At 43.5% G+C, this 13403-nt stretch overlaps 1 protein-coding gene across 1 annotated transcript in view; it reads left to right on the top strand.

The window, feature by feature from the left end:
* Nucleotides 1-10748, top strand: part of LOC144955790 (fibrillin-2-like) — a 78668-nt gene extending 67920 nt beyond the window's left edge. Inside the window, exons 61-65 of the mRNA XM_078885955.1 lie at nucleotides 1111-1239; nucleotides 2049-2168; nucleotides 3308-3539; nucleotides 5806-6001; nucleotides 8212-10748. Coding sequence (XP_078742081.1) covers nucleotides 1111-1239; nucleotides 2049-2168; nucleotides 3308-3539; nucleotides 5806-6001; nucleotides 8212-8646 — 1112 coding nt within the window. The 3' untranslated portion in view covers nucleotides 8647-10748. The remainder of the gene's footprint in view (nucleotides 1-1110; nucleotides 1240-2048; nucleotides 2169-3307; nucleotides 3540-5805; nucleotides 6002-8211) is intronic.
* The last annotated feature ends 2655 nt before the right edge of the window (nucleotides 10749-13403 follow it).

The raw sequence follows: 13403 nt of genomic DNA, 5'->3' as shown, positions 1-13403 counted from the left end.
CACTGCCGCTCGCAATACGCGTGCAATTATTGGCTGGAGCAGACCCTGGCTTTGGCTTTCACAAATGGCCGTAAACTTGATTACTTCGAAATGCTGAGGTTGAGAGGCAAAGGGGGCATAGGTGGTGAGGTGGGGAGGGGAATGAAATTGCTCTCAACTGCCAGCGCAGGTTTCCTGTCACTTTGACAGGTTAACGAATAGGCACATTTAATGCACAGGAATTCTATATTTGTTGATTGTGAGTGACTGATTGAGTGAGTGGCCAATAGTAATTCAAACCAAGTTTCTAGTGGGCTGGAACCACAAAAAAACGCTATACTTTGTGGTTACCCCCCCCCACCCCCGTCTTCTGTAGAAAAGGCCAAAATTGTGGAATTGTTAAAAGGAAAATAATCCCAGTTGCATGTAAAGGTAATTAGGCAAAGGTGCAGCCCTGAAATGTCTCCCTCATCCTACTGCTAGCAGAAGAGCATCTACTAGAGGAGAGTGAGCCCCTCCAGAGGGTAATTGGCCTACTCTTTCACATTGGCCCGATGTCTTCGAATAAGTAGGAATACCCACATCTAACGCGACCGCGTGAGACCTGACCATAGCTACCTGTGGTGTACTCATTTATGCTGTTGGATGAACAGTACAGGGTGGATTTAAGAAACATGCACCATCGTTTCAGCTGCGACTCTGGGAGATCGAATCTCACCAATTGAAATTCCAGTATGCTAACCATGACACCGTGACAACTGAAGTTGTGACACAAACTTAACAATAACTCAGAGTGGTATGTTTGTTTGCTGTATGTGTGTGTATTTTGAACTTCTTTCGCACCGTACGCAGCCAACCGTGTTAATCTGAGGTATGGGGGCAGGACAACAAACTAAACACAAAACGCAGTTCTAAGGAAATGAGTTTTAAATCTAGATTTAAAAGTACATTGCTCCAGCAGCTGCCTAATATCGGAAGGAAGAGCGCTCCAGACGACCGCAGAAGCGCGTCTGAAAGCGCCCAACGCAGTAATCGTCTTTGTTCGATAGCCAGCCAAAAAGCCGCGGCGACGATGACCGGAGTTTGTGTGTGATGATGGCTTATGTTCCTTGTTGTTGTGAATGGCCACAGACAACAACGAGTGCGTGTCCCAGCCCGGAACATGTGGCTCCAAGGGTGTGTGCCAGAACTCTCCGGGCAGCTTCTCGTGCGAGTGCCAGAAGGGCTTCAGCCTCGACAACAGTGGCAGCAACTGTGAAGGTAACAAATTCTGCAGCACCAAGTTGTCCCTCTGTTGGGAAGTCGGTTGCATGTGTGTAACGCGCGAGCACAGTAAGCATAGAAGCTTTCGTATGGACGTGCACTACCACACAGCGGTATTTATTGAATTGCTGTCCCCCACATTTCATTCTGAAGCGTCGTTTTGTTGTACTGTACACGTCGATGGCACGGCCCAGAGGGAGCGCATTTTCTACTTATTGCAGAGGTTCGTGGTTCGCATCCCGTAGGCCGCCTTGGCTAGTACTACAGACATATTAACCGTAAAATATATCCCCTGTTTGCTTCACAGTGGACGTTAAAAGATCGTGTGATGTAATTCGAAAAGTCGTTCATTATTTGCCAAATAAAGATACCTGCAAATTACTCGATTGGCCCTCCTCTACTGTGAAACTACTGCAGACTATGTCTGTGCCTTTGCTTTAAGAATGGCACAAACACCAATTGTGGGTGCCACGGTGGCAAGATGTTAACTACCTCGCCTGGTATACAGGAAGTCGTGGGCTCGATCCTAACCCTGACACCTGTATATTTGGAGTTTTCATGTTTCTTTCCCCGTGGACGCGTGGATTTCTCTCCGGGACCTCCGGTTTTTTCCTCCATATTTAGAAACATGCATTCAGAGTATTTGGCTGATATTCATTTCCACATGATAAGCCACTTCGTTGAGCTATCATTTGTGGCCAGGTCGCGTCTAAAAAAGAGCTCTACAGCTCAGTGGGACTAAACTGGTGAAATAAAATAAGTAGTTTAGTTTAATGGTGGACATTTTTATTTATTATTCTTTCCAGACATGGACGAGTGCTCTGGTAACCACCGCTGCCAGCACGGCTGTCAGAACATGCTGGGCGGCTACCGGTGCGGCTGCCCCTCGGGATACCTGCAGCATTTCCAATGGAACCAGTGTGTCGGTGGGTGCACAGTCGTCTGCTACGCAACAGCCGCCAAACAACTGATGGCAACAGAGTTAAACATAAGATCGCAAAGGGAGATATGCAGCCCCTGCGATTGCTTGCTCACGCCTATGTTGGCGGAAGGGGCTTCTGCTTGAGACAGCTCTATAGAGGCCATAGAGAGGTTGTTTGGCCTACTCTTCCTTGCCGGTCAAGACGTATCGGGAAGAGGTGGGAGCACTCGCACGTGACCCCACTGCATGCAACCTGCCGACCAACTACGGTGCACTCGTTTCCTGAATTTACTTCCAGCGTGGTGGAGCGGCGACAGCATGCGAGGCTCGCAATTGGAAGGTTGCGAGTTTAAAGTCAGGACAGGGTTTTGACTCGATCCCTTCATCCGTTTGAGGTCGATAACATGACATGAGGTCAGGCTTTCTTGAAGGCAGTTGATGATGATGGCTGCACTATGGAAAGACCCTCACCCTCTGCTACCAATGTTTTGCCATTGCCAGGAAGTGAACTCAGGACATTGGGTTCATAGTGAATTTTGCTAACAACTGCACCACGAACCAAAGTTGTAAAACGTGTTTTTTAAGGGATTGTATTGTGGTGGCTATCCAGCACTGTGGCTCGGACAAATGTTGCGAAACTTTTTTCCCGTGTGCATCAATAGGGTGCCATTCCCTGGCTCGCCAGGAGAATGCAAAAATGTCGACTCCACATGTGGCTTTTTATGGGGTGCTCCGATTTCTTCCCACGTTTAAAGACTCATTAAATGACCGATAACACCTGAATATATAGAGCACTGCAGAGCTTGGCCAATTGTTGGCGTCCGCTCACTGCGTGGCTGACTTCCTTCTTGTCTGTGGTTCTTCGCACTTCTGAGTCATTCTCCTTCTTTGAGAGTGAGTCAAACCCGTGCCCATTACAAGTTGAAATTATTATTACCATTATGATTAGTTACCTAAGGCAAACCATGATGTGCTGCGTTGAGAATTTTTAGAATTCAGTTTAAGTGCCAGAGGCTTTGAGGTTCACGACGAAAGGCGCAACATAAATTGAATTATTAGAATTATTAATCTTAGAAACGTACCATTGCTGGCCTTAGCGGCTTTGTCCCCTTATTTAATTTGCCCCTTTGCATTTTCCCGCAGACGAGAACGAGTGCACGAACCCCCAGGTGTGTGGTTCGGCGTCGTGCTACAACACGCTTGGCAGCTTCAAGTGCGCCTGTCCAAATGGATACAACTTCGATCAGTTCTCCGGCGGGTGCAATGACGTCAACGAGTGCTCACACTCCAAGGCGCCCTGCAACTTTGGCTGTTCCAACACGGAGGGTGGATACCTGTGCGGCTGTCCTCCCGGCTACTTCCGCGCCGGCCAGGGGTAAGTGGTCAAGCCTTTGCATCACGGTGGCTTTGAGATGTTAACTACCTCGCCTGGTATACAGGAGGTCGTGGGTTCGATCCCGACCGTGATTACTGCTGTATATTTGGAGTCTGCGTCTCTCTCTCATCATCATCATCACGGTGGCTGGGAGATGTTAACTAGCTCGCCGAGTATACAGGAGGTCGTGGGTTCAATCCCGACTTCCTTTGGTCACCTGAATTTTTTTGGGGTACTCCGGTTTTTTCCTCCACATTTAGAGTCAACATGCGTTTCGAGTATTTGGCTGCTATAAATTTCCACGTGATAAGCCGCTTCCGTTGGGCTATCATTTGTGAGCAGGTCGCTTCTGAAAAAGAACTACAAAGCTCAGTGGGAACTTACCTGGAAAAATAAATAAATAAAAGTTTACAATTCTTAGCGCAGTAGAGTGGGGGTGGAATTCCGCAGAGGGAAATACATTACGTATTTGAATACACAACGAGTGCTTTGAGTTGCACCAACAAACCGCTTAGGGTCTACGACTATGAGCAGTCATTCAGTGCAGAGTTTGGACATTACGAGTGTTTTTGTACACGGTCCACCCACGCTCGAATGCGCTCGTTTCAGTTTAATATGCGCTCATGGAAAGATGGTTGGCCTGGAGCTCTTTGGTTTTCAAGCAGTCCCAAAATTCTTGGAGATCATTATTGAAAATAATTAAGTGTACTGCAGATGTCCCAGCACATGTGTTTATAGCAAAGATGTCTAACCTGGCAATTAAACAAAAGCTGTGTTAAATAAACGGTAAACTATGGGACTGCATTGACAGGGCTCTACAAGCACAAGCTGAAGAAGAAATCCCCAACACGCTGCCTTATTACAGAAAGTAATTATAACAGAGTGATGTTCTGGGCAGTGGTCCCTCTTTAGTGTGAGGTTGTTTTCTAAACCACCATTCAATAACACGTAAAAAATAAGGGACTGCGTTAGCAGTGGTGCACAATCGCTTACCACGTTCATCGTTAACCCTGCCTTATAAGAGAAAAGGCTGCTTTTATTAAGTAGTTCATCTCACAGATCGCGTGCGTAAAGAATGTTTGGCGATATGGTTTTCATCTTCACTCTATCATGCCAAGTTACCACAAACCTTCACAAGTCATTTCCTTTTGCTCTGTCTGCCCGAGGCAGTGCCGCATGTGGAAGGGACTGTATATTTTTTAAGTGAATGAACTTTTTTCAGCTTCTTACGAGATGATCAATGCCAAGTGTAAAGGGCACCGTTGTTCTCCAGCGCCGCGTGATTTCTGCTAGGGATCGCATCCTAATGCCACTGTCACACAACGCATTCATCACCGATACTGTGGCCTGTCAAGGAGAGTTAAGTGATAGGTGATGCCTTTGGGCAATATACCCCTTCTTCGAAGCACATATCACGCATTGGACCATTCCTACGTGAATATGAATTCGTCTGTGGAACGATTCCCACGTTGAAATCTCCAATCACACTGACTTTTATATGCAAAATAATCGTCTTATAGAACACCATTAGTTTGAATGGAGATTAAATAAACAAAAGAAATAAATAAATAAATAGAATGTATGCTTTCACCACTTTATCTGTGCAGTAGAGAGTTTCACTACTTCACTACCAAGCTGTTATATACCATAAGCGCATCTATTAAGAAATATTAAAACACAATTGTTTTGATAGTTTACTGAATTCCGCCAGGAAACAACTGCGCACCTTAAAAAAAAAATAACCTGGCAATTAGCTAGTACTTTAGCACATAGGTATGATGGTGAGACTGACATTTCTGGCAAATCTCCTGATGAAACTGGTTGTAATCACCAGTGAAACTTCCTACTCAATTGGTAACGTTGTAGGTTTACTCGCCATCACACCGATGTGCTGAAGTAATAGCTAATTGCCACGTTTTTTCACATGACAACCCTTACTAAAAAATACAGTACTCAGATTGTAAATGTTGTCGCTTTGCTGTCCAACACACCGGTGTGCTGTACTAGTAACAAATTGGCATGTTCTCTTTAAGTGACAAACTTTACTTATTGGCTGTGTCAGATGGTGGTGGGTTTAATAACATTTACGCAATCCAACCCACGTATTTTTAAAAATTATAAATGCAAGATTTGATTTGTAAATTCACCCCCCCCCCCCATGCTGGTAACATAGCCCAAAGACACGACGGGTGAAGAGCGGTGGATGCGCAAATGATGGGCCGGGGGGTGGCGGGGATTAATCACCCTGCGCTTGACTTCCCTGCAGGCACTGTGTGTCTGGAGGCAGCGCTGGGGGTAAGAGCGCGTACGGACCGGGGTCCGCGCCGGGGACTGGGCCCGCAGAGCTGCAGGAGGATGAGAACGTGCTGTCGTCGGAGACGTGCTACGAGTGCAAGATCAACGGCTACCCCAAGCCCAACCGCCAGCGCAGAAATGCCGGGCCGAACGCGCAACCTGCAGAGGTATGGACAGTGCGCCCGCGGGCCTGACGCCTTCCGTGAGTCTTATACCCACCCAGCACGGAGGCTCACAATCAGGAGGTTGTGAGGGTTCCTATCCTGGTCGGGGGGTTGATTCAGTCCTTCATCCCTCCGGGGGTCAATAATATGAGTAAGAACTTTTTGTGGGGAAGTCAACAGTGGTTGTCCTATGGAGACACTTAACCCCACCACAGGAATGTGTAATTTCCACCACTGGCTCAGGGATTTTAACGGGACATGAGCACCGCCTCAATGCTCGTTTGAGCATTGAATTCGTTCTGACCCATTTAGAGCACTTGAAATAACAACCTGGTGCCTAGGCGAATTTAATGCATGGGAACTTGGGGTCTCACGCTGCATCAACTCATTCATTGAAATGAGTCTTTCACTCATGATACATGCATACAATTATAAGCGTAAGAATGGATTACTTTATATTCAGATGCTTTGCATTTAATGGGTTCAAGCGATTCCTGCTCCAACTAGGCTACTTTCACGACATTCACCACAATGTAAAATAAATAAAATCTTGAATCGAATTACAATCAAGAATCCTGACAATTCATCGAATCACAATGGGGGTGGCGAGGAAAGTAATTGAAGACCAAATGGGAATGTTATGAGTTGGAGAAGATGCAACCACCGTGCAGACTGGCCAGAGTGTCTCCAAACTCACTGGCATTGTCACGAGCAGATGATGTTTGTTGATGTCTGGACATGGAGAACTCTTCACCTAGTAATTATTTATATAGCTTTCAGTGTTTTCTGTTCTTTCCAGTGAGCCACTCTATTTGCTTGCAAGCACAGATCTTGGGTTTGGGTTCCAATTGACAGCCACATGGCAATGTTGACGACACATGTTATTTGCTGAAGAGTAAAACTCCAAACCATTTGTAACATATTTCACGAAGATGGGACATTGTTTGATTATGTCCTGGAGAAATATGTAAACTAATGGAAATTGCTTTAAATGACCAGTTCAGAAATAATACTGTTCTATTGTTTCATTAGAGCATTCATAAGAAGATGGAATATATTGTAATGACAAGTTGAAAAATACAAGGTTTTTTTTCTTTACAATCATTGGTAGGAAAGAAAGACCTTGGAATTTTAGCTGACATTGATTATGAAAAAGGTCAACAGACCAGTCAGCCTCCTTCAGAAAGGCCAGTGAGTTAAAACATCACAATATTCTTTTGAGAAACGAACCTATTGTTAATTATAATAATGGGGCTTTTGGCAGGACATGTCGCCAGAAGCGATGATGTCCGATGCTTAAAACGAGGTGCTTGGTGGATTGTTGCATCGCCAGTCCACGAGAGATGGAGACAGCCAGCAGTGTATTGACCATGGCGGTAGATTAATATTATGAATTTCCGAAGTGAACCGAGACATAAACTCTGTGCCAGATTCAGATGCACACACGGGCTTATTTGAATTAACTGACCAATAAAACCCTCAACAATGGAAGGATGCTCTGAACTCACAGTTCACCGCCTTGCCAGTAATCATTTCCATTAAGGATCGCAATGGCCTTCCCAAATGTGATTGTGCCACAGTTTTGATTCTAAAAACATTTTCGCGAAGCAATGGAAAAGTTGGAAATACTTGCTGAGCACAAAAGCACACACAGCTTTAAACATCTGAGGCTGCTTTTGTTGGCACTTCGAAGGAAGCCTGAATAAATAAATGCAGGGCAGGGCAGCGTGGCTCGAGGAAGATTTGTTGACGTTAAGAGCCCAGGGCTCTTTAAAATTGTTGCCTTGGGTGCAGCCATTTCCTTGACATAAAAGAGACTCAAGAACATTTTGCATGTTTGTGCTAGGCAACTATTCCTAGTGTGTTGCATATCACACCATTGTTTTTCCCATGCCTAGTCCAATAAACAGACATACAACGGATCGACCCGATTGATTCATGTAATTATTTTTTATAGAGTCGTTATATGCATTGCCTTGCTTCATCGTGGCTTAATTTCCAATTGTGGTTGAATGTTTTATCTCAGCGAGACTAAAAAAAACGATTCACACGGGTCCAAAATCGTACAGGATCTGAACGATATAACTTTGGACATGCATTCATCTACCCGAGCTCTAAAAATTACATCGTTTTCATACCGCAGGGGAGTGGGAAAAAAATGAGAGGTTAACCGAGCACACTCGTGTTCCTTTCTTCCCACCCACGTGCCACAGTTGCGCGAGAACGCCACAGACATCAACATGGCCAGCCTGGACGTGGAGCGCCCCGTGATCGTGCATGTCAACATCAGCTCGCTGGAGGACGGAGACTCCATCCTCGACCTCTTGCCGGCGCTCGCCCCGCTTAACAACCACGTTAAGTACTCAATCGTGGCTGGCAACGAGGCGGGCATCTTCCGCATCGGTCAGATCCTAGCCGACGACGAGAGCGAGTCGGAGAGCCGGAGCGACCTCGGCAGCTCGCTGCTCCTGGCCAAGCGCAAGGCGGTGGCCGTGCAGCGTCCGTCCACTCACACCCTCGAGGTCACCGGCGTGCCCACCTTCCGCCGCAAGGAGCTCCGGCGGCTGGAGGCCGCTCACGAGAAGGACTACCTCGCCGGGGAGCTCGGTCAGGCTCTGCGATTGAAGCTGCGCATCCAGCTGCATTGATCGCACCCGCCGCTCGTGCCTGTGTGCACGCCACGCGCGCGCACTCACACACACACACGCGCGCGCATGAGTGTGTGTGTGAGTGTGCGCGCACCACTGAGTTAGACAGCAGTAAGGGTTGAGGTAATTGCTGAGAGATTGTGTGAGGAATACGAGATTGGGAAAAAACGGAGTGTTGTTATATGGGTGGGGTAGGTGGGGGAATAAAGGTGTTGGGGGTTGATTGAAATAAAACTACCAATAATGATAATAATAATAAGAATGCATTTAGAAAGCTGCCTAGTGATACCGCAAACACAAAGTACAATATTAACCATGTACATTGTCTACTCCAAAGAGCAGTGATGTTGTTACAATATATAACTACGGTTGTGAAGCTGTGCGCCACACACTAAATAATAACAAATTGGCTTGAAATAAACTGGGTACTGTATTAAAAGTATTATATAAAATAATTGAGATATCATTGTACATGCCTTTTCTATTTTATTTTTGAACAATATTTTTGCCCCCTTTGTTTCAACTTTAGCTCTGTATTTCTAAATTCTGTGCTATTCAGATTCAAACTTTTGAATGCAAGATGCCCAATGAGACTGTCAATTTTCTCTTAGCTTTGCATCAATACTGGAGTAATAGTCTAATGACATTTTCTATAAGTTGATCTCTTTGCATCATGATAGGCAAGACAAAAACTATGAAATGTTATCATACATGAAGTGAAATTGTAACAGTCAGGCTTTCTGCAATAAGAATTAAACTTAACGTTTTTAAAAGTGAATTGTGACAAAATGGTAATAAATGTCTGCCTGTTGGTCAAAATATGTCAATGTGCATTTTCCTGGGTTAATGCCAGTAATTCCAAAAAGCACAACTTAATTAAGCAATGATGTATTGGCGTTTGCAACTCAAGTACTGCCAAATAAAAAATATATATAAACATTTCCAGAAAAGTTAATCAATTCAGCGTGAAAGTCTGCACAGCCATTTGTGGTCCCAAAAAGAAATGGTGCATTTGACGCCAGATTACAAGAGGAACTCAAAAACGTGAAACAGGAGTTGTTTGGCTTACTAGCTATTACACAAACAGTTAATATGAATGCAATTGTTGTAAGATTCGCTGACTAACAACACGCTATTTAAAAAAAATGGTGCTAGTAATATGGTTATGAAGAATACTGCACTGCTAAGCCGTATTTCAAACGTACAAATGAATATGAAAGAATTACTGTACGTTTTGATTCTATAATTTTTTTCTAAAAATACATTACATTATATACATTAAAAAAAACTACATGTAAAATACTTTAATGTGATCTATGTTAATTCCTTTCCATTTTTGAACTTGAAGCTCTTTGTTAATCACAAGCTAGCGTATTTTAGTATCTGTGGGGTTTTTACAATTTTTTGTTAATTACTTCAGGGTTTTTGTGTGTTGTTTGCAAGTAAGAAATCATCATCTTGTATAATATCGGCACCGATTCAAACGACAGTGGGTAGCTGTAGAAACATGATGCTTTTATTTTTTTGGATGTTTAAAGTCTGCAGTAGGTGATGATTTTCCACCTATCGTCTGTCAAAAATGACAAAACCATGTATAAAAAACAACCTTATGCTGGGTAAAAGCTAATCTGTGACCTGTACTGAGGAATGAAGTAATAGACCACTGCAAAGACTGTTGATATAATGTTTTGTAATTGTCCGTAAACTGTTAATATTACACGGCAATAAACCTTGAATGAACAAAAAAAACCATCGCAATCGGCCTCAATTTAATAAAATATTTTGTAAAAGCACGGAGCTCAACACCAATATGAAAAGAATGACTCGATTGTAATGTTTGGATGCAAGCTCACAGTGTCCAAGTGTCAAGCCTTGAATTTTAGGTGAAAAGGGGAAAATGTGCTTAAAGCATTTATTTTCTTGAGGCCATGTGATATTCATAAAAAAAATTGTAAAGGATAATATAAATCATGAAACCTACATTTAACATGAAAATCTCGTGCCGCTCACAAAACTTGTTGGTTAACCAAAAACATCCCAAAGAGTTCCCTAAATATGTTGTTGTTCGTTGGAGAATTGTTTAAATTCCTGTATCGTTGTTCACAGCCTGACTTAATAAAAAAACAAAGCAAATATATTTTTTTATTTTCATATAGTCCCACAGAATGTAACTTGACCTTTTGAATAAAAGGAGGGGAAAAAGAACAACAACCTCAGAGTCTGACTAGAACATTAGGAGCTGGTTCTCAATAAACAACCATAACACACACACATGCATTTCGCTTCATAAGCAAGGAATGTTCACCCCCACATTCAGTGGCTTGGGTACACATTCAATGTAAACCAGATGTTAGTAGCCAGTTGTCATATTTAGAATGCTGTGCCCTGCAGACCGCCTCTTGGAGCCATCCATCTTATTCCCTACACACAAACACACACATTAAAAAAAGAGTGTGGACTGAAATTATTTGCCATGTCCACTGCCAGGCCACACAGCGGTCTTGAATTTGATTGTTGAAACCGTGCGAGTAATGTTTCTTTTTTACGGCCTGGTATGATATGTTAATTCCAATTAATAAAAAATATACACGTACAGTGACAACAGTAGCATAAAGAATAACAAGAGTATGTGAATGGTAATGTGAATGATGAAATAATAGCCAGGCTAAGGCGTTCTTTGAATTGCAAATTCAAGTCACACGATAAAAAAAGAGATAGACTTTTGATAAGAACAGAAAGCACAACTGCACAATTTACGCATAATGCGAACACGAATCCAAAAGCAATTATGAGGAAAGGCATTACGCCATCATATACCGTTATCTTTTTGTCAAGAATAACTTTCACGGTACATGCAAAAACATCACTCTCCGATCTGCCTTTGGGCTGGGCCGCCTGTTGTTCTCACGGTGTGTGACATTTCGCCCCACGTGTTGCTGGGATTTAAACGTCAGACATTGCGACGAAAGAACCACAAGCGGTGCAAAGCGAACGCCGAATCGGAGAGACGTACGGCGCCACTGCCAAAGCCTCCTCGGTCGTTCGAGTGACGCAATGTCCGACGTTTCGCTCCACGTGCCGCTGGGAGCTTCGTCAGGAAGTGAATTGAAGCATCGTACTGTACAACCCGAGAGGCGACACCAGCGCATGGCACCGCACGCACGCGTGTTAAATAGCAAGTCAAACAATTCAATAAAAGAAATGGGCTGAAATGAGCATGCAGCACAAAGAACAGATTTTTCACAGACACCGTCGATCAGTGACATAGAGCGCAATATCACATGGTATTTGTATACAGTTGTATAACCAAGCAATAGAGAGTCCCACCAATAAGTTGGCAGCATAGCATCACTTCAAACTGGGGCAATAACAACACAGGAAGTCATGAGGGCTTGGAATAAGCTTAGCGGATGTCACTTGAGCAAGCAGATCTGGAAAGAGATACCGAATAACGACAATAATGTGAACCAAGATAATCTAGTGGTTAGACAATGAGCCAATATGCACGATGCCAACGATTGCAGTTTTCCAGTCACTGAACAACGAACAGAATATTATCAGGGTAATCTTAATGCGGTATTTTTTTTAAGTTGACAATGATGGTTTCTTTGGAGCTCGGAAAGCTCTTTGCCCAGTTGCTAAATCTTCCCACCCAGCAGTATAAGTGAGTGGGTGCCCCACGGATAATGGATCGGCAGGTAGCGGATGGTGGGAACTCCCAACTCTTCCAATGCATCTGGCGAGAGTGGAAGAGTGGACCAAATAACCCTCCAGATGTGGGATATCGAGGTGATATGTGTAGCTTCTTCTCGTGGAGGCCCTTCCACCATCAGTGGGCGTGAGTAAGGCATTGCAAGGCGGCGCCGTTACCTCATTTGAACACTTAACAAAGTGTATTTTTTCAGCCAAGTTCTACCCACTGCTGGATAAAGGCCTCCCTACACCGTCACCATCCCACATTGTCCCATGATGCCACGCTCCACTTGAATCCTCCACTTGACTTTATCTCATCACTCCATCTCCATGGCAATAGTTTTCTTGGGCACATTGTCTGCTTCTGATTACGATTTCTGTTGAATGCCACGGATACGTGGAGGACTCCGTACAAGAAAGTAAATGTAATACAAATCAGAAGAGGTGTCAGACAAGGAGGTACATTCGCAACAACACTATTTACAGGAAACTTTGAAACCTCAATAAACATATGCGCAAAACCAAATCCAAGTACAACAACTTTTCTGAACATAAGGAAATCAATATTTGATAGACACAATACAGTAAAATATTTTATACCTGAGCATCAGGATAAAAAAAATTGAAATAAAGAGGCAAACCACAGCATAATGTAGTGCTTTTGGAAAAGTGAAATTGACAATAAAAAACACAACAAGCCTTTCAAGATTATAGACACACAGAAGTATTATGCCTTCAAAATACATTGTATGGTTGCATACTTAAAATGTAAAGCTCAAAGACAGGTCCCCAGGGTCATTGAATATTCATCTAATTCTCCGACTTATAACAAATATTCGGTGCTAATGATGGCACTCTAATTAACTTACAGGTAAATGTGTGTGATGTTCGATTCCATACGATGCATATGCAGCGCTAATATTTTCGCATATCATATGCAGCTCGTGTTACACTTTAAAGTATAACTAAAGTAACACAATAAATCCCCAAAAGCCAAAGGGGTAACGCTTCATATGCCAATTAAAAAACTATTAAGAAAGTCTTTAACTCCTATTATCCAATCT

Source organism: Lampetra fluviatilis, chromosome 3 (assembly GCF_964198595.1).
Source record: "Lampetra fluviatilis chromosome 3, kcLamFluv1.1, whole genome shotgun sequence".
In the NCBI taxonomy this organism is placed as follows: Eukaryota; Metazoa; Chordata; class Hyperoartia; order Petromyzontiformes; family Petromyzontidae; genus Lampetra; species Lampetra fluviatilis.
The sequence above is the reverse complement of the archived record's forward strand: the minus strand, read 5'-3'. Positions and strand labels throughout refer to the sequence as shown.